The sequence below is a fragment of the Enhydra lutris genome, unplaced genomic scaffold (assembly GCF_002288905.1).
Source record: "Enhydra lutris kenyoni isolate GAN:26980312 unplaced genomic scaffold, ASM228890v2 scaffoldscaffold29, whole genome shotgun sequence".
Lineage (NCBI taxonomy): Eukaryota > Metazoa > Chordata > Mammalia > Carnivora > Mustelidae > Enhydra > Enhydra lutris.
Window position 1 is genome coordinate 17,340,261 of NW_019154113.1, and position 24,264 is coordinate 17,364,524.

A 24,264-nucleotide genomic window follows, 5' to 3' on the forward strand; every position below is an offset into this window, starting at 1 on the left:
CCTCTCAGTGGATGAGAGGCACTGCAGGCGGACCCCACAGGACACTCAAGCATTCTGGATACTTCTCCCCTCCTGTGCTCCCTGGGGATCCCTACACCCCAGGTTCCCTCGCTGTCTTCCTGGGTGCTGTGCAAACCCAGTCCTGCTCTAGTTTAGTAATGAGTCTCGACACTGATTTAGAAATCCTTTATTTACATTTTCTCTTAGAAAAAAAATATATAGGTCTTGTGCCCTGTTGATTCTTTAGGTTCAGGGTCTTATGGGAAGGTGAGAGAGGGCACAGGGCTACCCCCCCCAAGGCCATCCATTGTCCATGGAGGGCTTCTGCTCATCTGGCCCTGGAGCGGGGCTTCCCTGAGATCAGCCCCAGGGCCCGGGGCGACAGGCACTGTGCCAGGCCTGGGGTGGGGGCGGGCACGAGGGGCAGGGGCTGGGAGGTGCTTGGACAGTCTGGCCATTGGACACTGGATTGGCCCCATGGGCAGACCAGAGAAAACGTGGGCTTTGTCCCTGAGGGGAGGACACCGTCACCTCAGGCTCCAGGAAGGGGTTGCTGCCACGGGCCACTAGGCAGACACATGCACGCATCTCACTCACATGGGGGGGGGGGGGTTGACACAGGACCAAGGACTATTAGCTGTTTTCTGTGAACCACCTGAGCACCACCTCCTTGTTTTCTTTCACCCACTTGATGTTCGCTTTGGTCTTCTCCAGGGCTTGCTCCAGAGCCCGCGTGGCTGAGCCGAAGCCTATGTGCATGTTGTTCTTCTTGAACTGCTCCAGCTGCCGGGAGAATGAGGATTCTCAGCCCCAGGCTGGGTCGGTCACACAGCCGGAAGCAGAGGGCTGTCCAGGCCTCGGGCCTCCCACCCACATTAGGGCCCTTGTGGAACACAGCCACAGGCTTTCTCCAGCAGAGGAAGGGCCACAGAGGAAGGGCCAGTCCTTCTCCCCCTCTCCTTCCCCGCCATAAAGCTTTTTTCTAGAGCAGAGGTCAAAACCAAGAACCATGTGGTTAAATCTGGCTCCTGGACATATCTAATCTTCCCCCTACGGTTCTTTATTGAGTTGAACCTTAGCTTTTAATTGAATTGTAATCTCAGTCCAATCCAGGAAAGAGAGAGGGACAATCAGACAAGATACCACAAGGAAGTAATCAGCCAAATTCAAAATGTGGCCATTTCTATACTACAAATAACCTAGCTGTTTCTTTTTTTTTTTTTTTTTAAGAATTTATTTATTTATTTGACAGAGAGAGATCACAAGCAGGCAGAGAGGCAGGCAGAGAGAGAGGAGGAAGCAGGCTCCCCGCCGAGCAGAGAGCCCGCTGCGGGGCTCGATCCCAGGACACTGAGATCATGACCTGAGCCGAAGGCAGTAGCTTAACACACTGAGCCACCCAAGCGCCCCTAACCTAGCTGTTTCAACAAATAAATGGCACTATAAAAAAAAAGAGAGAGAGAGAGAGATGTCAGAGATTAAGATATACTATTAGAGGTTGTAGCCAGGGCAATTAGGCAAGAAAATGAAATAGACGGCATCCAGAAAGGAAGAAGTAAAACTATCTCCATTAGCGGATGACATGATTTTGGATATAGAAAATCCTAAGGAATCTACCCAAAAAACTACTAAAACTAATGAATTCAGCAAGGATGCAAGATGGAGGAGCAACATCAAAGAATAATTTTTTTTTAAGATTTTATTTATTCATCTGACAGAGAGAGAGATCACAAGTAGGCATAGAGGCAGGCAGAGAGAGTGGGGGAAGCAGGCTCTCTGCCGAGCTCAATCCCAGGACCCTGAGATCATGACCTGAGCCAAGGGCAGAGGCTTAACCCACTGAGCCACCCAGGCGCCCCTACAAAGAATAAATTAAGAAAACAGTTCCATTTACAATAGTATCAAAAAGAATAAAACACAGGAATAAATGTGACAAAAGACATGCAAGGCTGGCAAGTTGAAAACTATAAAATATTGTTGAAAGAAATTCAGAATACCTAAATGAAAGGAAGAAAGACCCCAATATACCCAAATCTGTGTTAACGGGTTGGAAGATTTAATATTATTCCATGGCAACCCTTCCCATATCGATCTACAGACTCGATGTAATCCCTCTCAAAATCCCAACTGCATTTTCTTCTTTCCCAGAAATGGACAAGGCTGATCCTAAAATTCACAAAGAAATGCAAGGGACTCTGAATAGCCAAACAGTCTTGAAAAAGAACAAAGTTGGAGGGCTCACATTCCTAAACTCACTGCACGGCTACAGTAATCAAGAGAGTGTGGTATTGGCTTAAGGATGAACAGATAGACCAATGATGCACAACTGAGAGTCCAGAAATAAACCCTCACATTCATAGTCCATTGATTTGCAGCAAGGATGCCAAGACCATTCACTGGGTCAATGAATCATCTTTTCAACAAATGGTGGTGAGACATTTGGATAGCCACATGCAAAAGAATGAAGTTGGACCCCTACCTTACACCATATACTAAAATTAAGCCAAAATTAATCAAAGTCCTAAATGTAAGAGCTAAAATGGTAAGACTCTTAGTAGCATGTGATATGACACCTAAAGCACAAGCAATAAAAGGAAAATTAGAAAACTGGACTTTATCAAAATTTAAAAACTTCAGGACATCAGGAGACACTATGGGGAATGTAAAAAGACAATCCACAGAATGGAAGAAAACATTTGCAAATCAGGTATCCAGTAAGGGCCTACTATCCAGAGTACATAAGGAACTCTTACAACTCAACAATAAAGAGACAAATATCCCAGTTAGGACATGGGCAAAGGATTTGAACAGGCATTTCTCAACGAAGATGTATGAACGGCCAATAAGCACGTGAAAAGATGCTCGTCATCATTAGTCATTAGAGAAACGCAGTCCGTATACTTCACACCCACAGAACGGCTATAATTAAAAAAGAAAGGAGGGAGGGAAGGAGGGCGGGGAGGGAGGAAGGAAGGAGGGGGAAAGAAGTAAAGGAAAGAAGGAAAAGAAAATAGTAAGAGTCCACAAAGACAGAAAGACGTTGGAACCTTCCTACTCTGCAGGTGGAATGTAAATTAGGTGCAATTATTTTGGAAAACATTCTGGCAATTTCTCAAAAAGTTAAACAGAGTTACCAAACAATCCAGCAACACCACTTCCAGGTGAATACCCAAGAGAAACAAACACATACAATCACTCCAAAATCTGTACATGAATATTCATAACAGAGTTATTCATATAGTCAAAAGTGGGGGCGCCTGGGTGGCTCAGTCAGTTTTGGTCTGCTTTCAGCTCAGGCTTTGATCCCAGGATTCTGGGGATCGAGCCCCATATTTTGGGTGGGGGGGTCCTTGCTCAACAGGGAGTCTGCTTCTCCCTGTCCCTCTGCTCCTCCCCAGCCCCGCTCGTACTGTCTCCCATACTTGCTCTTTCTCTCAAATAAACAAATAAGAAAAAATCTAAAAAAAAAGAAAAAAAAAGTGGAAATAACCTGGTGTCTACCAACTGATTGGTGGATAAACAGATGTGGTACAGCCACACAAATATTATTCAGCCATAAATGCTACATGCTACAACATGGATAAAACTTGAGAGCCTGATGCTAGGCAAAAGCCAGACACAAAAGGTCTCGTATTACATGATCCCCTTTTATGAAATATCTAAAATAGCCATATCCATAGAGACAGGTTGCCAGGGGCTAAGGACAGAAGAAGAGTGACTGCCACAGCTTCTTTTGGGGGCTAACAAGAATGTTCTGGAACTAGACAGTGGTGATGGTTGTACAGCCTCGTAAATATACAGAAAACCACTTAACATGATGAGCGTTGTGCTACATAAATTGTATCTCAATGAAAAAAGAAAAAGGCAAATCAACCTAATACAATGAGTTAACTTTGTTTAGCTTCTGATTCAAGCATATCTATCATTGCAAAAGGAATTTTAAAAGAAACCACCTAGAGGGTTTCAAATGTCCCTGAATAGAACATGATAGCAAGAAATTGTTCATTTTTCTTGGGCCTGTTAATGACACTGAGATTATCTTTTAAAAATTCCTTTATTTTAGATATAACTAAACCACTTACAGGTGAAATTACGTAAGTGATTTCTGCCCGAAAATTATCCACCCCCCAAAAAAGAAGCAGCAAAATGTTGATAATTGTTCAATCTGGGTAATGGGTACATGGAGGTTCGTTTATACGATTCTCTTTACTTTTTGCCTATATAAGAATTCCCAGATGCATGTTTCTGATTGAACTGTCACCATGTAAAAAGCCCGGATGCCCTGCTTCCCCTGGAAATGAGGAAGGCTCTGGCAATGTGGAGCCCAAGCTCCCTTGAGAGCACACTCAGGGGACGCTTGCTGAATAGACTGGGATGGGCCTCTGGGGACCACTCGAGGGTCTGGGGCTGCTTACCTGCTGCAGCTCGAACTCCGAGGAGAACCGTCGGGTCACTGCCTGGATGAGGTTGGAGAAGGAGAAGGAACCAGTACCGAAGCTGTGGGGAGAGAAGAGCCGTGAAGGGCCAGGAACTAATGCTCAGGGACAGGCCGGCGACACTATCCTCACAGCCACACCGCGACTGTCCTTATCTCATAGACGAGAGGAAATGACACGCTCTAGGGACACTCACACAGGTCTGATCGCAGTGTCCCTGCCCCATCTCTGCAGAGAACTGGACTCTCTTCCCCCTGCCGGCCCACACCTGCCTCGTCGTTGCCCCCCACCCGACTCCCCTCGAGCTGGGTTCATTTTCCCGCATTCCTCAGCAGTGCCCACAGGCCCCCCAACTTCCAGCCCTGCGGGGCCCCATTCACACAGACACTCACGCGCCCCCCCCAGGACACCCCAGCCTCGGCGGGCACTTCTCCTAACATGCTCCCGCAGACTCACTCATCAAACAGCTGCTTCCAGTTGCTCTGGACGAAGTCCCAGACCAGATTTTGCCCGATGACATTGCTGGCGATGCTGCTAAGCGTGGAGGTGACATCTTGTTTCCGGATGAGGTCAGGGTTCATGGTGTAACCCAGGTACCTGTGAGGGCAGGGTGCTGACTTCGTGACCACCTCCGAGGGCTCTGGTCAGAGGATTCGAGAGAGAGAGAACCCAGGAAGGCAACGGACCCCACCCTCCCCTCCCCACACCTCTCCTGCAAGACTCTTCATATGCTTCGGCCTACCAAGGTTTGAAGACCCCTTAGTCGACCTCCCTCTAGTAGGAGGGATACTGAGTCTCCCAGGCAGGGCCACTGGCTATGCCAACGTCATGCGTCCTGTGGCCCCAGTGCCTGATAAATATCTGATGACGGGCCATGGACAAATGAAGAAAAGAGAACCTGGGTCAAGAGCCCTATCCCAGGTAGGGTGGCTATGTTTGTCTTTGACATGGAGAGAGGCTTTTCTTTCCTGGGGCCTGGGGGTGAGAGCTAGAAGCCCTCGTGCAAGAGCTGGAGGCGTGCCCGGCTGCATATCCGAGAGGACTCAGGTCCAGCTGCCCCAGAGCCCTTGACAGAGAGCAGAACTGAGCTGTGGTCAACCGCAGGCCAAGAAGCCACAGCAGCTAAAAGCTGGGGACCGAGACCCAGACCCGGGTTCAGCTCTTGACTCCACGACTTATTAAAGCTTCTGGGCTTTGGGTAAGCGGTTTTGCTTCCCTGAGCCTCAGTGTTCTCCTCTGTAAAATGGGGAACGTACTAGCCCACTGCATGAGTTTGTGGGGATCCTGTGAATGAGAGTGCGGAGGCCTGGCTGGTTTGTTCTCTCGCACGTGGGGATCCTGGTTCCCAGTGGGGAGGGAAACTTACCCAGCCCCGGCCGGCCGCAGCCCTCACCTGTTCAGGATCCAGACCTCGTTGGTGCAGGCCAGGGCCGCACGGAGCTTGTCAGCCTCGTTTACCAGCGTGGCATTTCGGAACTGCTCCCACACGAAGTTCCACTCCTCCTCACCGCCCTGGGCGACGGCGTTGCAGTACACGATGGAGCGCAGGTTGGGGTAGATCCTGGTGAGGGTGGGAGTGTCAGAGGGAGCAGCAGCAGGGAGTGTCTGACGAGGACATGGCTGTGGGCTTGAGGGGCGGATGAAGGCGGGGGGAGGAGCAGGGGACACACTCACGGGTTGTTTTGGGGGTTCTTTTTCCACTTTGCGAAAAGATCAGAGACCAGCTCCTTACACTTCGGAACCCCATAGGTGCAGGCGGTGCTCACGGCGTTAATCTCACCATACCTGTGCCAGGGGTGACACTTGGTCAGTGTGCCCGTGGGTCACCTGGCCCAGACTCCGGCCAGAGTCCCCTGCCGATGAACATCTCCAGGGAGGATGGCAGGGCCTGGGCTCTGTCTGCGGCTGCAACCCACTCCGCCCATCGGGTCTCCCTCTTCGCTTTGTGCCTTGGGACCTAGAGGGGTCAGTACGAGCTCCAGCCCCAATTTGAACATCTAGAATCTAAATGACCAAGGGGTGTGCAGGTGGCTTGGTCAGTTAAACAGCCAACTCTCGGGTTCAGATCAGGTCGTGATCTCAGGGGCCTGGGACAGAGACCCATGTCAGGGCTCAACAGGGAGGCTGGTTGAGGATTCTCTCTCTCTCCCTCTCCCTCTGCCCCACCCCAGCTCATGTGCTCTTGCTCTCTCTCTCTCTCCAAAAGAAATAAGTAAATCTTTAAAATAAAATAAAATGACCAAGCCAGTGAGGGACCTCAGTTTGTTTGGTCCCTTGTATAAGGAGGTCAGACGGGCTCGCAGGCCACAGAGAGCCTCAGGGCAGGCCTCCTACTCCTAGGAGGGGTTCTCTCTGTGGCCGGTGGCCCTGGTCCAGCCGGGAGCTGTCCTCCTGAGGACGACACTGCAGGACCCCGCTCGGGACTCCCCAGGTCAGGGTGGCTGGGCCGCCCGTGACTTCCGGAAATGAGGCAATGAGCAGGGCTCTGAGCTTCCACTCACTGTTCCATCAGGGTGTCTGGGTGTTTCGTCCAGTTCTGGGTGATAGTTTCGAAATGATCAAACAGAGGCGAGACCTGCTTCCTCAGGTAACTCTGGGGAAAAGAAAATAGGAAGGGCTTCAAAGCTGAGACTCACACTTGACCTTTCTGGAGCCCCGCACAGCCTCTGGCGTGGGTGGGGAGGTGTCACCAGGGTGAAAGGCATGGAGGTGGAGGCAGACAGGTTGGAGGCTCAGGCCTCGCCCGGGGGGGCCACAGGGCTCAAAGAGGCCAGGGCTGGCCCAGGTTGGAGCTCATAGTTCTGAGGTTCTCCCTCTCGAAAGCCTCACCCAGTCTAACAGTCCGGTCTCCGGGTCACTACTTCTGAATAGAGTGTAATGCCTCTGCCCCCACCCCCGTCGCCCAATGCTAAGTATCCCTCTTTTCTTTTTTATTTATTTATTTATTATTTTTTTTTTTTTTAGTATCCCACTTTCCTTATGAAGAGCTTAGGAAACATCGAGCAGCGTCTGCAGAAAATACAACCCACCCAGGAGCTTCCCCAAACTATGATTTTCAAGTGGGGAAGCTTACCCCTTCTTCTTCCTTTTCTACCTAGCATCTCTACAACTCTGCACACAGCTCTTTGTCCCTGACACGGGGACATAAGTCCCCCATTTCGTCCAAGAACAAGCTTCCAGAACAAAGGAAACAGGAGGGGAAACCAGAGTGGATGAGGGACCCGTGCAGGCAAGGAGCTAGAAGGTGGGGAGAGAGGGACAGGTGGGCCTGCAGCACAGCCCTGCTGCGGGGCACACACGGCCAAAAGCCACACTGGCTCGAATGGCCCAGAATCAGAGGGACGGGTCTGCAGGGGACAGGGGTGAGGCGGGGGCTGGGCACAGGGCAAAGGAGTCAGAGTCTGTAGCAGGAGTAATTAAACCCCCAAGCTCCTGCTTCTCTCCTGGCAGCAGGCAAACCCCGCCCTCCCCCGTGAGTGAGGCTGAATGGGTTGGGGCTCAGAATCAGGGGTCACCAGACACAGGGGAAGGATTGGTGGGCTGCAGAGAGACAGGTCAGAGGCGAAAGGTTATATCCCGAATGGAGACATCTCCAGTTTCTTGCCCCATCCCCAATCCCAAAAAGCAAGCATCACAGCTTCGTTATACAAGATAAAGGATGAGCCTAGGTGGCTCAGTGGGTTAAAGCCTCTGCCTTCGGCTCAGGTCATGATCCCAGGGTCCTGGGATGGAGCCCCGCGTCAGGCTCTCTGCTCAACGGGGAGCCTGCTTCCCCTTCTTCTCTCTCTGCCTGCTTGTGATCTCTGTCAAATAAATAAATAAAAATCTTAAAAAAAAAAAAAAAAAGATAAAGGATGACTCTCTGGTCTCAGGGGAACACTCTTGGACACTGGTTTTTGTTTTTGTTTTTCTTTTTAAGTAATCTCTAGACTCAATGTGGAACTTGAACCCATGACCCCATGATTAAGAGTCACATGGTCTCTAACTGAGCCAACCAGACATCCCATGGATACTAATATTTGAGGGTCCCCATGAGGAGTCACATAGCCCCAGTCGCCCCCCAGTGAGACCTGCAGGTGACAAACATGACCTCATGGAACTTCTAATTGCCTTTTACTGCCTCACTCTCAAATCCAAAGAGGGTAGCTCAGCCTCTGCCGTGATCTCTCCAAAGGAGACCAAAACAAACCGAAGACTCATGGAACAAGTCAATGGAAGAAAAAGAAAGCTTGGTGAAAGCCTGAGACGAGTACCTTCTGAGCACTCGGAGATTCGCAAAGGACACTGGGACCAGGAACAGCTCTTGGGAATTTAAGGGCAGGACAGAAGGAAGGCCAACGCAAGAACAATGCGCTGGATAAACAGGGGAACCAGAAAGGGAACCAAACAGCAAGGAGGGGAAGAACGTCTTAGGGAGCAATGTCAAAATGCCCAGATGGAAAAGGTAGGGGAGGAGAGAGACCCACACAAAGGCGCACCAGGACTGACAGAAGAGCTCACAGGCTTCCAGAAGGGGGAGAACGGCCACATTCAAATAACCAGAAATGAGCAAGGCTCTGATTCTCAACAGCAACGCGAGAGGCTGGGGGTCAGTGGAGCAAGCCCTGAAATTCGCTGAGGAACAATTTCCAACCTAGAACCTTCTAAACCTGGGTGAATTCTGGGTCCTGTGTGGCAGTGGGACAAAGACGTTGCGGACGCTATGCCTCCACGTCCTTGAACACTTTTCTGAGTTAAAAGCTCATTTACACTAATACCTAATTTACCCTGATAGAAAGTTAATGTGAAAAAATTTTTAATTAAAAATGATCTCTTTGGGGCGCCTGGTTGCTTAGTGGGTTAAGCCTCTGCCTTCGGCTCAGGTCATGGTCTCAGGGTCTTGGGATCGAGCCCTGCATCGGGCTCTGCGCTCAGCAGGGAGCCTGCTTCCCCCTCTCTCTCTCTGCCTGACTCTCTGACTACTTGTGATCTCTGTCTGTCAAATAAATAAATAAATAAAATCTTTAAAAATAAATCAATAAAAATGATCTCTTCAAGGGGCGCCTGGGTGGCTCAGTGGGTTAAGTGTCTGACTCTTGATTTTGGCTCAGGTCATGATCTCAGGGTTGTGAGACTGAGCCGTGTTGGGCTCCGTGCTGGGTGTGAAGCCTGCTTAAGATTCTCCCTCGGCAAAAAAAAAAAAAAAGATTCTCCCGCTGCCCCTTCCCACCCAACCTCACGCACGCCGTCACTTGCTTTCCTTCAAGTATTATCTGATGGCCGTGTAATACTCCATTAAATGGATATTGCCATTTACTTAACCAATCCCCAACTATTGGACATTGAGAGTTTGGGGTTTTTTTGTTTTTTGTTTTTTTTTGGTCTGAAACTGCGGAGTTTCCCTCATGGGAGCCTCAACATACCCCGCCCCCAATCACCCCAACTTCAAAGCTGTTAACCTGCTTCTCCCTCCCCGCCCTTGGGCTTGGTAGGTACGGGCCTCCTCACTTCACAGAGGGGACAGTGCGCTGGGGCTGATGAGAGCTGGCTGAAGCCACACAGCTGGTAAAAGGCAGGCCTCCCAGCTCCGAGCAGCGGTTTCTTCTGTGCCTTCGGACAGTGCTAACTTACAAACAGCAAACTTCGCTAGCAGTCTGTGTCCTTTCTTTGCCCTCCCCAACCTGCTCACCTCGTTGGCACCTGCTCCCTTCACCCCATATCCCTCTCACCACCCTGCCCAGGCTGCTCTTGGCAAAGAACTTGGCGTCGTGGCATTCTGAAGGGTCCACCACTCCAGATAGCATTTCCGTGAACTCCCTGATGGTGCAATTTCCGGCACTAGACCAACGGGTCCTTGAACCCTGCCACGCCCCTCTGTACCTTCATGGGGCCGTAGACCTCAGAGCGGTCGAACATGAGCTTGAAGTAGCTCAGGCTGCTCAGGGCGGCCTCCCAGGGCATGTACTCTCTCTCTTGGTTCAGGAAGAGAGTGCTGTTCAGCGCCAGGGTGATGGGGACCATTTGGGCACTGGGGACAAACAGAGGGGCTCAAGTAAGTCCAGCCCCACAGAGGGAACTCCAACCCCTTCGTGGAACCTAAGGTCCCAGAGCCCTAGCCACGCCAGCTCCAGTGCTCACTGCAAATGGATGCTGGCTGGCACTGCAGATGAGGCCAGCTCAGGCCCCGCCCTCATCAGCAGCCAATCGCATATTGTCCCCATTTTAGGAATAGGAAACTGAGACTCAGAGAGGTCAAGTGACTTGCCTAAGGCCACAGAGCAGAGATTTTTAAGGGCGGAAACCTGTGCTCTGCCCACCTCTTCTCTGATTTGTCTGGCCCTCTGAGCCTTCCACCCCCCTCCCTCTCAGGCCGTGTGCACACATCTGGTTCATAAACGTCCATGTCTATGTGGGACATCAATTAAATCAGCTTAGTGCCTGTGGGCAACACAGTAGGTGCTGCCTCTCTCCCGTCCTGGCCTTCCCGGATTCTCTGAGCGCCTAGTGTGGCGGCCTGGCCCACTGTCAGTCCTCAGGAAAAGCCCGTTTAGATTGGTTTTAGAGGGGACGGGCCTGTGTCTGGCTGTCAGGGGCCACTCCTATGTGACCTGAGGTAAAGTACTCAAACTGAGTCTCAGATGATTATCTGGGGGCCCAGGGCGGGGTGTGCAGAAGCCTGGGGAGCCCGCCGCCCTGTGCCTGGGATGGTAAGGCCGAGAGGAAGAGCACCAGCTCTCGTGACGGAACGGCACTTGCTGAAGTCACCAGGCCTGAGCCAGGCTGGGCCCAAGGAAGAAGGGGACACTCACCTGGCCAGGTTGAAGGTGTCATGGATGACCTGAGCCCGGTTGATGACAGGGATGACCTAGAAGGGGCAACAGAGGGTGTCACCTCAGGCTGGTAGTGGGGGCAGGCCCGGCAGTCTGGGGTGCCACCTTGGGCCCGGGGCCTGGGGCAGGGGATGGAGTGGGGCTGCAGACACCCACCGACAGGTTTGTCTGCAGCTGAGTTTGGATCTTTCTCCAGTTGTCTTCATCATAGTTCACCAGGTAGTAGCCCGTCACGTTGAGGTTCAGCAGGACCCACTCATCAGAACCTGTGGTTCTGAACAGGTTACTCTGGGCTGTGGAGAGAGACCGGAGCTGGGTGGGGCTGCCCAGAAGGCCACAGGCTGACCCTTGGCCTGACTCTCTCCAGGCCTCAACGAGAGCAGCCTCCCACACAGCCTGGCACCGGCCAGCCATCAAGCCTTGGGCAATGCCAAGGAGAGGAGAGAAGAAGGGGTGTAGGACGGGGCTGCCAGGCCAAACTCTACTGTGGGTTGGCCAGTTACCACTGCCTGGACATCTCCATCCCCATACCCCCGGGCCACTCAGACTCAGCTCCCCAGGCTGTGGTCCTCCTCATCCTCTCTGGGCTTATGAACAGCTCCAGCACGCCCCAGTCACTGAGGGGGAAGCCCAGACAATTTGTCCCTGCCAGTCAACGCCCCCAGGGTTGGCCCTCTCAGCCCTCCCTTCCAGTCTTTCTTCTGGCAGCCAGAAGGGGTCCTTCCACAGAGGTGGTCCTTGCCGACTTCCCACCTGTCCCAGCTCCTCCTGGCCCGAGGACAAAGCCGCTGTGCCTCACAGTCTGCAGGGACCTCAGGAACCTGCCTCATCTGGAGGGCACACCTCTGCCCTAGTCACAGTCCCTACGTTCTCTCCTGCCTCTACGCCTTGCATTTGCTATTTCCTCTGCCGCCATGAGCCTGGCTAAGTCTTTCCCTTCCTCTAAGACCCTGCTCACCTCCTCCAGGAAGCCTTCCCTCACCTCTCCACAAAGCTCACTCTTTCTTATTCCTGGCTTCCTGTCCCGCAGCAGCCCAGAGGCTACATGCCTCTGTTAAAGTACTCAACATAGCTCTGGAAAGTTCTAGCTGCTCATCTTCCTTCTCTTCATCTGCAGTTCTGGCCTAGGTCGAGGAGAAACCGCCTTGAGCTTGGTTTCCTCGGTACCTGGCAGAGCAGGGCTGTTCACACTTTATGCCATGTGCTGTTTTAAACATTTCGTATACATTCTCTTCTTTAGTCCCCACACAACTCAGTGGGGTAGATATCGTTCTCAGCCCCATTTTATAGATGACGAAAGAGAGACCAGAGAGGGATGGTAACTCGCCCAGGGTCACACAGCTGGGCAACAGCAGAGGAGAGCTTAGAACCGAAGTACTCAGCTCCATTTGTTGAATGAAATGACAAAGGAAGCTGCCCCCGAGGCCTGCCGTAGCCCCCAGAACATGGGCCAGGAGCTGGGGGCAGGGCTGGATTACCCTGTCGAACTCCCAGAAGCCAGTAGTCTTCCTGCCGCGTGCCATTTTTGACAGACGTGATGGGCACGATCCACAGGTAGCTGCAACGAGAGCCCCCCGAGACCAGGTGGTGAGGGACAGCAGCTCCTGGTGCGGCCGGGTAAGAGCAGCCTGGTCGGGCTCTCCACATCTGCCCCGAGGCCGCAACGAACACTCCCATCCTCTAGGCCACAGAGGGAGAGCCTATCTCCAGCCACCGGGGCCAGGATTGCGGCACTCCTGGACTTGAGATGGCCAAGGGGTGCCACGGCCACTGCCCCTCAGAGCCCTCCCTAGGACGCCTGCGTCGGTGACCCCTTCCACTCACTTGAACTCTGAGGGGCGGGTGACAACGGACTCGGGGTCGAGGAGGAAGTGCTGCTGGGAGATTTTGCCCGTGGGGGTGTCCACGGTGATGACGGGGAAGCCCATCTGCAGGATCCAGCGGTCCATGATGGCACGCACAGAGTCAGGCAGCCGGATGCTTGAATTATCGTCTACAACCTGGGGCAGAGCCACAGGGGCGGCCGTCAGCGGAGCGCCCCCTCCCGCCTCGCTCCGGAAGTGCTACCCTGCAGGGAGGCAGGAGCTGTCTGGGTCCCAGGGCTGGGCCAGCTGAGAACGGCCAGGCGTTTGGTGCACTGCAAATCTAGGTGGGCTCCCCCCTCCCACCACTTCTGGGGCCCAAGGTGAGGTGGGTATTGGCGGTGGGGGGCGGTTGCCCAGAGTGAACAACCCTAGAGGAGGACAGGAGGGCCAGGAGCAGGCAGGGTGCAGAGCGAGCGAGTGGGTCAGAGTGTGGGTGGTCTGGGGACGGGCTTGGGGTGCTCTCTACTGCCTTCTCAGGTTTTTTTCCTCTGTTTCTGCGCATATGCGCTGCTTTTCTAATAACAGCAAGAAGTCAACATCTGCTATTAAGTGAGAAAATAAAGACAGGAAAGAGGAAGAAGAGTGTCAGAAGGGCAGAAGCTGAGCAGGGAGGGGAGCTGGGAGGGGCTGCAGAGAGTCACGGCTCAGGGACAGAGGGAGTGGGAGGGAGGGGTGGAGGTGGAAAGGCACCTGGCATGGAGGAGGGCTCAGCTTTGCAGGAAAGGAAGGAGGGAGAAACTGAGGCAGGCTAGGAAGACAGTGGGTGTGGAGGCATTGAGGTGACCCTGTCAGCAGGTTGTGGGGGGTCCAGGGAGGGGAATGTTGGGGAGAGGGCCCAACCAGGCTCCTGGCAGATAGAAGTTGGCCTGGAGACCAGCCAGAAGGGTGCTGGAGCCCAGCTGTGACTCCCTGACAAGGCCCCGGTCTCCCCTCCCTGCTGGACTGGGCTTGGGACTCAGGAGGGGTCAGTCAGGCTGCTGTAAGGGAGGGGAACTGATGGGAAAGACAGCAGTGTGCAGACTCCAGTGCTAGGAGAGGCAGGGAGGGGAGAGGGGAGGCAGGGTGGTCAGAGGGTCTGTCCCACAGACAGGGCTGCGTGAGGTTTGAGTGGACAGGAAGACAAGGCAGGGCAGGGCGAGAAGGTCAAAGCTGGTGCTGGGGTGCCGGAGTGTGCAGAGTCAGGCCTGGGAGCAGCCCACTGGGGCACAGGGCAGCCAGGAGTGCTGAGTAGGTAGAATGACTGACTCCAAAGTTCCAGGCAGGGGAGGGCTCAGGAACCGTGTGGGCTGGCTGAGGAGGGTGCTCCTGGGCTCCCGCCATGGAGTTCACTGCGGTTTGTGGCGGGGAGGCAAGCTGCCTGCCTGGGGTCTTGACCCATGGTCTCCAAACACCTCCTTCAAGGAGCTCTCGCTGTACCCATTTTACAGATGAGCAACCAAGGCTTCAGAGGACCTGCCTGGGCTGGGAAGCCATGGAGCTGGACACATTCTCTCCCACACGTGCTGCGCCCCCCCACCCCGAGACTTACAGCATCTCAGGACCCCCAAAGAATGGCCATGGGCAGCTGGCTCTTACTGACCTTCTGCAGGTGGTTCCACAGGTCCAGGTAAACAGTGTTTTTGTAGGCAAAGGTGTGGAGGTAGGACTGCAGAAAGAAAGGCCACGGTAAAGGCAAAGCTGGTGCTCCCCAGCCTCTCCCACTGAACTCCTGCGGTGGGCGGGGGCTCGGGGACACACAGCAGGGGCTGGGGAACCCACCCCCACGGCTAGCGGAGGGTACTCACCGCCACACCCTTCTTGAACAGGTCCTCCGTCAGGAAGCTGGAGAGCATCCTGAGGACTGAAGCTCCCTGGGGAAGGGGAGGGGCTCTCAGAAAGCGGGACTGAGCCAGCAGGACCGGGCCAGGGTGCATGCTCCCAGAGCCGGGCTCTGTGGGCCGCGTCCCCGCTGCCTCTGCCTGCCCACCGCTGCCTCAGTACCTTGCTGTAGGAGATGGAGTCGAACACCTCACTGATCTGGGCCGGCGTGTTGATCTCGCCAGCAGGCGAGGACAGAGGGTGGGAGGAGGCCAGCGCGTCTATGGCCATCACACGGTACACGTCATTCAGCACCATGAGGTCTTTCTGCAAATCCCCAGTGATCATCAGGAGACCGGCCTGGCGGCGGGGTGGGGGGCTTGCCAACGCCGCACCCCGGGCCCCCAGGGCCCCCGCTCACCAGATTCCAGGTGGGTTCTGCATAGTCGGCGCCCAGGTATTCCACGTAGGAGGCAAAGCCCTCGTTCAGCCACAGGTCATTCCACCATTCCAAGGTCACCAGGTTCCCAAACCACTGTTGGGGAAGGAAGGTCACTCACAGTACCCAGAACTCCCCTTCACTGAGTGTCCCCCATGTGCCAGGCACTGGCCGGGACTTGGCTGGCATCACCGTGATTCCCCTCCGCTATCCTGTCAGCTGGGACCCTCCTCCCTTCGCAGCTGCCTAGGGCTTGTGCCCTCTCCTCCCAGAGCCCCCCACTCACTTCTCGGCCCTCCCTGGGATGGGGGGGGGGGCTACCTGGTGGGCCAGTTCATGAGCAATCACAGTGGCCACCCGCTCCTTGTTGCCGGTGGAGGAGGACAGCGGGTCGTAGAGCAGGGCACTCTCCCGGTAGGTCACCAGCCCCCAGTTCTCCATGGCCCCAGCGTTGAAGTCAGGCAAGGCGATCTGGTCTGCGGAGGCAAGGCCATTGGCAGGATGGCCTCTGGGTGGGGTGCCCCATCTTCTGTCCCCACCACAAGGCCCCTCACTCACCAGATTTGTTGAGTGGGTAGGGGGTATCATAATGTTTAGAAAAGAAGTCTAGGATGGGGCCCGTCACATTCAGGGCATAAGTTCCATGGCCCTCGTCAATCGCACTAGGCCGAGCCCAGATTCGGATCTGCAGAAAGAATGGAGGTAGGTCAGAGGCCCCTCTTGGGTCCCCTGGTGCAGATGGGCGGGGCCCCAGGGGCCAGCAGGCTAGTGAGGGCACCAACTAGGTTAAACTGAGAGGGAGAAGAGGAGAGGTTGGGGGGGTGTCTGAGGGGCTCAGAGTCCTAGGGAGGAGCCTTTGGGAATAGCAGTAGTCATGGCCGCCGTCCGCCTGACACCCAGGGTTGGGAACGCCCTTCATGAGGAGAGAGCAAACATTCAGCTGCAGAGACTGAGGGCCAAAACTTAAGACACCTGTCCAAGACACTCAGCGTCGGGATTCGAACACTGGTCTAACGACTCAGGGGCAGAGATGGGAATGAATTAGAACAAGAATATCCCTCGGGCCGGGGCCAATCCCGGAGAAGGGGAAGGACGAGTGGGCCCAGCTTCTTACCAGGACGCCATTGGGTGCTGTGTCCTCCAGATTCTTGAACTCGCTCACGATGTAGGCCAGCAGGTAAGTAGACATGATAGGTGTGGTTTCAAACTCTGTGACGTTCCAGCTGGGATCTTCCAGGAGAGGGACGCTGGGGCCTGGGCAAGGAGCACTGGAATTCGCAGGGATGCCTCCTCTCCCCTGATCCAAATCCTAGCCCTGGGGTGCCTCCTTTCCAAGGCTGTGTGGCCCCAGGACAGACCCACTCACCTCTGGGAAGCATGTTGGACAGGGCCACGAGGTTGCTGGGGTGGATGAGGGTGATGTTGAACGTGGCCTTCATGGCTGGCTCGTCGAAGCACGGGAAGGATTTCCGGGCGTCTGCAGCCTGCATTTGTGTCGTGGCGATCACCCTGCCCAAACCAGTATGTCAGAGCGTGTGCCGGGGAAACGCTCGCGCCCCGTGAGGGTGGGCGGGGTGGGGGTTTCAGGGTGCTGCCAGGCGTGCAGGGGAAGGGGTGCGGGAAAGTCTGCTCCAGACTCATCCTTGCCCTCCCCGTCTCCGTCTCCCCCAGGCAGCCTCTGGGCCCTGACAGTCCAGCTCCTCGGGGAGAGCAGAGCTCCTTCAGGAGTCAGGGTCAAAGTCCCGGCAGGCTCTATATTAGCCAGGAGACCTTAGGCAAGTTTCTCTCCTCTGAGCCCCAGTTTTCCTATCTGTCCAAGAGGCTTTTTTACCACTCGCCCCTGACTCCCTAATGTGGGGTACAGAAGCCCCCAGGTGAGGGGCTGCTCCCCTAGCACCTGGGATGGAGTCAGGGGCCAGTAAGAGGCTCCAGGTTCCAAGACTTGCAATCCAAGCCCTTCCCTGGCCCCCAGGATCCAGCTCTGCCTCGGATCTGGTACCTGCCCCCACCAAGCAGACAGAACCCACTGCTACTTACTTTTTGACACCGTTCTCCATATACTCGCTGCGGTAGAAGCCCGCCAGGTCGTCGGCCAGCTCCCCCTGGAACTCACTGTACATCTCGTACTGGCTGTTGACCTGCAGCGGCTCCCGGAGATGCACCACCAGGTACTCAGTGAGCTCCACCAGCTCCGTCCTGTCGATGGCGGGGGCCTGGATGCCCCCCACGCCCCGCAGGGCCACCCTCTGCCCTTGGATGATGGTGTAGTTGAGCTTCTTGCTGTGGATGATGATGACGTTGGTGGACTCATTGCACAAGAAGCGCACGGTGCTTTTGCCGCTGAAGGTGTACAGGCTGTCGTTGTTGGGGGTGAAGTACGGCCGCAGCGTCACATTGTAGGAGCTGGGAATCAGAGCCTTGGGGAGGCGGTAACGGTTCCATGGTTTGGTCTGGTCCAAGGTGGTAGCCGCGGTGGTGGACCCAGTGGCCGTGGGGGCGGTGGGGGTCATGGGGCTCGCTGTGGAGCCATCGGCGGAGCTCCCGGTGTTCTTGTTCTTTTCCTGGGCATACACCACGGACAGAGCAATGATGGTGCACGCGGCCGCCACGCCCAGGATGATGAACAGGATGCCCAGAGCCTTGGAAATGTAGAAGCCCTTGGCCATGGTGAGGGCAGGGTGGGGGCTGGGGGAGGTTCAGGATGGCGAGGAGCAAGGCAGCCTTGGGCCAGACTTATATCCCTGAGGGGACGGGGGAGGAGCCCCACAGCCCACAGCCTGGGCAAAAATTAACCAGGGCTCACACAGGCAAAGGTCAGTAAGCTGGGCAGGGGCACCCTCTGCTCAGGCTCCAGAGAGGAGGAGGTCCAGACACAGTGTGCCAGGGCACCTGCTGGGGAGCAAACAGTGTCCAGTTATGGGCTGCAGGAAGAGGGCTGAAGGGCGGCAGCAGGTAGAGCGAGGAGCGGGGCTGGGTGGCACTGACGCGCCTGCATGCTGGGAGAGTGGGGACAGAAGCGGGAGGATTGAGGTTAGAGTCAGGGAAGGACCTCCCAGGAGCAGGAAGAGGTGGGAGATGCAGAGGAGAGAGTCAGTTTCTGGCTCAGGTCAAGAGCGGCGTGGGTCACCCCTGTGGCTGGATCTGGCACACCCAGACAATCCAAGCCCTGGGGACAGGGTCTCAGAGTCCCTAGCATTCCTCCAGAGCAGGAATTCTTCCAGGTCCCCCCTCTTACCCCTTCTTGCCAAAAAGCTCTAGCTCAGCTATCAGCATACGGAAGAGAAAGAAAGAAGGTGTTCTGGCTTTTTTTTTTTTTTTTTAAGAGAGGAGGCGGTGAGGTTTCACCTTTTCCCAGCTGTGACCTTGAGCAGGTACCTTGCTCAGAGCTCGCTCCTCACAAATAGATAACAGTATTTATCTCTCAACTTTGTTGCCCAGATTGAACAAGAGAACATATTAAACATCACAGAGCACAACCTACACATCATTATTCCCTTTCTCCTTACCCAGAGCTCAGCCATGGCCTCTTTTCCTATCCTTAGTAGAAATGAAGACATGATTTATCATACTTAATAAAAGAATGTTCATTATTGCTCTTCCCACCCAGCAGTCCAGTGTCTCAGACCTTGACACCTCCTGACCCTGACTTCCATGTCCAATTCTGCCCCCATCCCTGCTCTCACCATGTCCTTGGTCAAAGCCACTCTCCCTGTTCATACAGAGTCCACTATGGCCTCATGGACTCACCACTTCCATTCAGGCCCCCTCAAACCTGTTTGCCACAAGAATTGGACAGGCTTCAAACCCTCCTAGGGCAGCTGGCTGGCTCGGTCAGTGGAACACACCACTCTTGATCTCAGGGACATGAGTTCAAGCCTCACGATGGGGATAGAGATGACTTAAAAATAAAAGCTTTAATTAAAAAAAAAAACAAAAAACAACTTCCTTTTTGCTCATAAAATGCAGACTAAATCTTCCAAAGAGACCTACAAGTTCAGCCTGCCATCAGCCTACCCCCTTCCTAGCCTCATTTTCACCACATTCCCTTCTGTCCCAGTGGTCCAGCGACTCTGGTCTTCATCCACTCCCTTTGCCACAGGCCCTTTGCACCTGCTGTTCCCGCTGACTGGATCAGCATGTGATCCAGGGCTCACACAAGCAAAGGTCAGTAGGCTGGGCAGGGGCACCTTCTTTCCCTAGTTATTTCCTACTCATTCTTCCATTCTTTCTCAGAGAAGCCCTCGCTGGCCAGGTCAAGTCCCTATTAGTTCCATTAGTACCACGAACCTCTTTGTCGAAGCCCTATAACTCAGTGCAGTTTTCCGTCTGATCTGCATAGTGAAGACTTGAGCCCCGTCTGTCTCCCCCAGCAACTGCAGTCCCCACGAGAGCAGGCCGTTGGCTGCTTCCACTCACCAGCCCGTCATGGTGCCCGGCACATAACAGGTGCTCCATGCACAGTTGTTGAGTGAACGCACACATAGATGAATCACTGCTTACTCAAGTCTTTCTAGCCCATTTCCACCCCGTCCCTGCCCCCACTCTGACCCTGGAAGAACTGCCTGCCCCCTTCTAGGAACCTTCCTCCAACCATGGCAGACGAGCAGTGTTCTGGTTCGGGCCAACTCTATCTCAGGGCTCACCTGGGCTGGCTCCATCGGCTTGTAAGCTCCTCGTTCATCTGTCACTCCCCGCCCTAGCTCGGGTCTGCCTTCCCCTGAGCTGTGCGAACGAACACTTGGGAAGAGAGTGCACATATGCACTGAATGGACGCGTAGATGAATTCATTCACATGTAACCACAAGAATGAATGACTGCCACCTGTCTTTGGGCCAGCAGAGGTGGGGTCTTTGGGGGAATCCGTAGTGCCCATGCTTCAGGCCGAGGGTGTTCTGAGCCCTTGGCACTTCTTTCCTTCTCTCTAGAGACCTGCCTACGGGGCCCTGGGCTGGCCGGTGTGGACTTCCCACCATGGTGGCCAGGACGCACCTTCATCAGGCCTGGGCTGGCGCCCAAGGGCACTCATAGGAAGCCGAGTGCCCAAGAGAAGTTTCCAGCTTGGGCATGGTGACACAGTGGACAATGGCTCCCAAGGGTGATGTGGCATGTGCTCCCAGTCTATCATCAGGGCCAGGACTAGCCTAAGGAGGCCATCTTTATAGCGACCCCATAGGCTGGCCCCCAGAGCCATGTGTCCCCCTAAACCAAGTTTCAGTCTGTCCCTGATGGGCCTGCAGCCCCCCACCTCTGAAGCAGAAAGACCCACAAGCCCACTTGGCCTAATCCCTTCTCCAAATAAAGAAAGAGGCCCTGCCTGACCCACTGTGGTCTCTTCCTGTTTGTTTTGGATGCAGACCATAGGCCCAGCTGGCTGGAATCTTTACTCTTCTGGAAAGAGCGTCTAGTTTTCAAAGTTGGCACAGCAGGCAGCTTATTGCCCTATAATAAGGGGTCCCTGCTCTGGGCACCAGGCCAGCTCAGGCGGGGGGGCACAGTGAGGGGCATGCTCTAGCTTCAGAGCTTGCTATCTTCACACCCCAGTGTGTAGTGGCGGGCATCCCCAGGCTCACCACACACCTCAGCAGAAGGATCTTCCTTTCCTGCTAAACAGTCTCCAGTTCCCCAATGCCTGCAGAATGAAACCTCAGTGTTGAGTCCGAAGACCTTCCGTGAACTTGACCATCTGCCCTCTCCTCTTCCCAGTGCCTACTGTGCCTCCAGCCTCAGCCATTTCCCCAAACCTGCCGGGCCTTTTCATGCCTCGTGCCTTTACTCGTCCTGTTTCTAGTACTAGGAATGCCTTTCCTCTCCCTCCTGTCAAACTCCTAATCATCCTTCAAAACCCACCTCAATGTCATGGCCTTCTCACGCACGGTGACTCCTCTCCCCTCTGTGGTTCCCTGGCCCATTTCACATTTCTATCACAGCACTTATGACTACACCATCTATGTGTTCAAAGACTGCCACTAGACCCAAGCACCTTAAAGGAAGACCGTAATTTTGTAAGCCCCTCCATTACCAGCACAGGGCAAGAGTCCAGTAAGTATTGGCTAAATGAATGACCATGTACACAATCCTTGCCATGGCCTTTAGGCCTGGCATGATCCAGCCCTCCAAGATTCTCTAGTCTTATCTCAAGCTTTCTTTCCATCACCCTCTGCACTCTGCCCACCAGCCTCTTTCTGTTCCTCAAGCCTACCACATTCTCCCCCTTCTAGCCACATACTGCAACCCCTTCCCCACCAGCAACAAGTGGCTCTTTGGGTCTGGGAAGCTTCTGTGTTTCCCGCACCCATCATCCTGGAGGCTCACTGCAGTGATGCTGTCCCAGGACAGCCCTCCCATCACCCCCAAGACTCAGAGCACCATGGGGACAGTATCCCCCACACCAGGAAAGCACCTAGCACACAGCAGGCAGGTAACAATGCGGATGGAATGGAGGCATGGGTAAGAAAATGAGCCAGGCAGTTCAAGATGGAACTCGCCCTAGGTCAGACCCTTGATCCTGGGGGCCGATTCCCCCCCTATATCCCACACTCCTTCTTAGGCTTCTGGATCATAGACACAAATCGCCTTTGTGACTTTTGCCATATCTGTGATCCTCTTGTATACTATTCACTTAAGATTTTTCTTTTTCTTAAGATTTTATTTTTTTGAGGGAGAGACAGAGACAGTGTGCATGAGTGGAAGGAGAAGCAGAGGGAGGAGAGGTAGGCAGAATGAATCTCAGGCAGACTCCACGCTGAGCAGGGAGCCCAACACGGGGCCCTACCTCCCGACCCTGAGAGCATCACCTGAGTCAAAATCAAGAGTTGGAGGCTTAACTGACTACGCTATGCAGGCGCCCCAATATTTTTCTTTAAGTCAATCTATTTACTCTCTTTTGGAGCAGTAATTAGCAGGAACTCAGAGTTAGATGCGCTAAGTTATAATTTTTTCTGTATACATTTTAATGAATGATTATTGATTTAAAAAACTACTCATTTAGGGACGCCTGGGTGGCTCAGTGGGTTAAGCCTCTGCCTTCGGCTCAGGTCATGATCCCAGCGTCCTGGGATCGAGTCCCACATCGGGTCTCCCTGCTCGGCAGGGAGCCTGCTTCTCCCTCTGCCTCTGTCTGCCTGTGCTCGCTCTCGCTTTCTCTCTCTCTGACAAATAAATAAATAAAATCTTAAAAAAATTTAAATTAAAAACTATTCATCTAGGTAGTCTCTAAAATCATCTTGTGTCACTACACTCACTTTGGAAATCATTGCCCCGCCCTCTCTGATTCTGAGGCTGGTGTTCCCTGTGGGCTGTCTCTGCCATGGGACCTTTTTGCACATGAGCAAAATATGTGTGTCCCTTTTACTGTGACTCTCTTGATGAGGGAGAAGCTCAGTACCTCCAGCCCCTTCGCAACCAAAGCAGCCTTTCTGTGGATTTATATATTTCTGCTTGTCTATGTTTTGGTTTAGAGAACAAAAGTTCTAAATTTAAAAAAAAAAATTAAGTTCGACAACTTGGAGAATATTGAAGGCACAGATCGCCACACATGTAGGAGACATCAACTGCACAAGAAAAGGCACATTTGTCTCAGATGCAGGGGGCACAGATTACCATCTGTTCCGACACAGCCAAGCCAGGAGCCTGGGGCAGGGTGGGGGTGGCTGGGGAGAGCCTGGGACCCAGTCGGGTGCGATCCAGGCTCCCTCACAGACTCCTGGTAAGCTGCTACCTAACACTCACTCCGTTGCCCCTTGTCCCCTGCAAGGCTGAGCAGGCTGGGTTCTAGGGGACAACCTGCAGCCCATCTGTCTGTCGTGAAGGAACAGTGAGGTGGGGTGAGGCTCGGCTCCAGCACAGGACACACTCTGGCTCCTCAAGCCGCTGGCCTACTCCCAAGCTTTCGAGCCCTCCATCCACAGCTGCGTGAGCCTGGGCATGGGCCAGCTCCCAGGGTGCTTCCTCTGGGAGCATCAGACATCGTCCGTCCTGTGAGAACCTCAGAAGGCCCTGATGGGAAGTTAGCTCTGGTATGGATGGATTTCTAAGCCAACGCAGCGCTCTCCGGAGGGAAGGAGCAGAGAGGCCCGCCATGGGCTGGGGGTCAGCAGTACGCCAGCCGAGAAGGGGCCGGGGCCATTCTGGGCTGTGGATCTTGCCTGGCAGCTCCCACCTGTGCAACTGAGCACCTACTATGGGCCCCACCAGGGTCATCACCACCAGTGAGCTGCTGAGGAAATGGAAGCAGAGGGAGATGAAGGGACTTGCCCGAGGTCACACAGCTAGTTAATGGCAGCTTCTACAGGCTTAACACACAAGCACCGTCCCAACCTCATAAAACAGTTCTCCCACCCCACCCTCCCTTTTGTCCTGGGCACTGAAGGAGGCAAGACACTTTTTAGCATAACAACACAGGATAGCAAGTTAACAAAGGCAGATCTGGGCAGGATGAAAGGTCTGATCATCTTTTAGGGAGACTGTGTGTCCCTTCTGAATTTTTATTTTTATTTACTTTTATTTTGAGAGAGACAGCATGTGTGGGTGGGGGGCAGAGCGATGGGGGGGGGGCAGGGGGGTACAGAGAGGCCAGGGAGCGAGAATCCCAAGCAGGCTCCACGCTCAGAGCAGAGCTGACATGGGGTTTGATCTCATGACTCTGAGATCACGACCTGAGCTGAAATCAAGAGTCAGATGCTTAACTGACTGAGCCACCCAGATGCTCCTCTCTTCTGAATTTTAAAGGACATTAAACGTCATGGACCTGAAGCGGCTGTTGTAGGGAATGGCCAAGAAACAAAAACTCTGATGGAAGCCAGCTTCCGGGCTCTGCCCATGGGCTCTGAGCACCACGCCTCATAGTACTGGAAGCTGGGGGTGGTTCTGGGAAGTGGAACTTCCTGGCAGGAGGGCTGCGTTGGGGGTTGGTACCAGAC

The 24,264-nt window shown here is 54.1% G+C and overlaps 1 protein-coding gene across 2 annotated transcripts; it reads right to left on the reverse strand.

Annotated features, from left to right (window-relative positions):
- Nucleotides 1–178: 178 nt before the first annotated feature.
- LOC111152611 (alanyl aminopeptidase, membrane) lies at nt 179–18,013 on the reverse strand. Of its 2 annotated transcripts, none has more exons than XM_022511137.1 (20): nt 17,384–18,013; nt 16,713–16,855; nt 16,461–16,600; nt 15,905–16,031; nt 15,668–15,822; nt 15,329–15,442; nt 15,091–15,234; nt 14,895–14,960; nt 14,690–14,755; nt 13,070–13,245; nt 12,724–12,803; nt 11,402–11,538; nt 11,225–11,280; nt 10,296–10,443; nt 6,938–7,029; nt 6,111–6,221; nt 5,830–5,997; nt 4,893–5,033; nt 4,416–4,497; nt 179–783 (listed from the first exon to the last, which is right to left on the reverse strand). In XM_022511137.1, the coding sequence occupies exons 1-20, from the start codon at nt 18,010–18,012 to the stop codon at nt 634–636; spliced, it is 2,925 nt and encodes a 974-aa protein (XP_022366845.1). In that variant the 5' UTR covers nt 18,013; the 3' UTR covers nt 179–633. The 2 variants fall into 2 exon arrangements, with proteins under 2 accessions (XP_022366845.1, XP_022366846.1); XM_022511138.1 differs by having other exon boundaries at nt 13,070–13,238; nt 14,686–14,755; nt 17,384–18,012.
- Between the last annotated feature and the right edge of the window lie 6,251 nt (nt 18,014–24,264).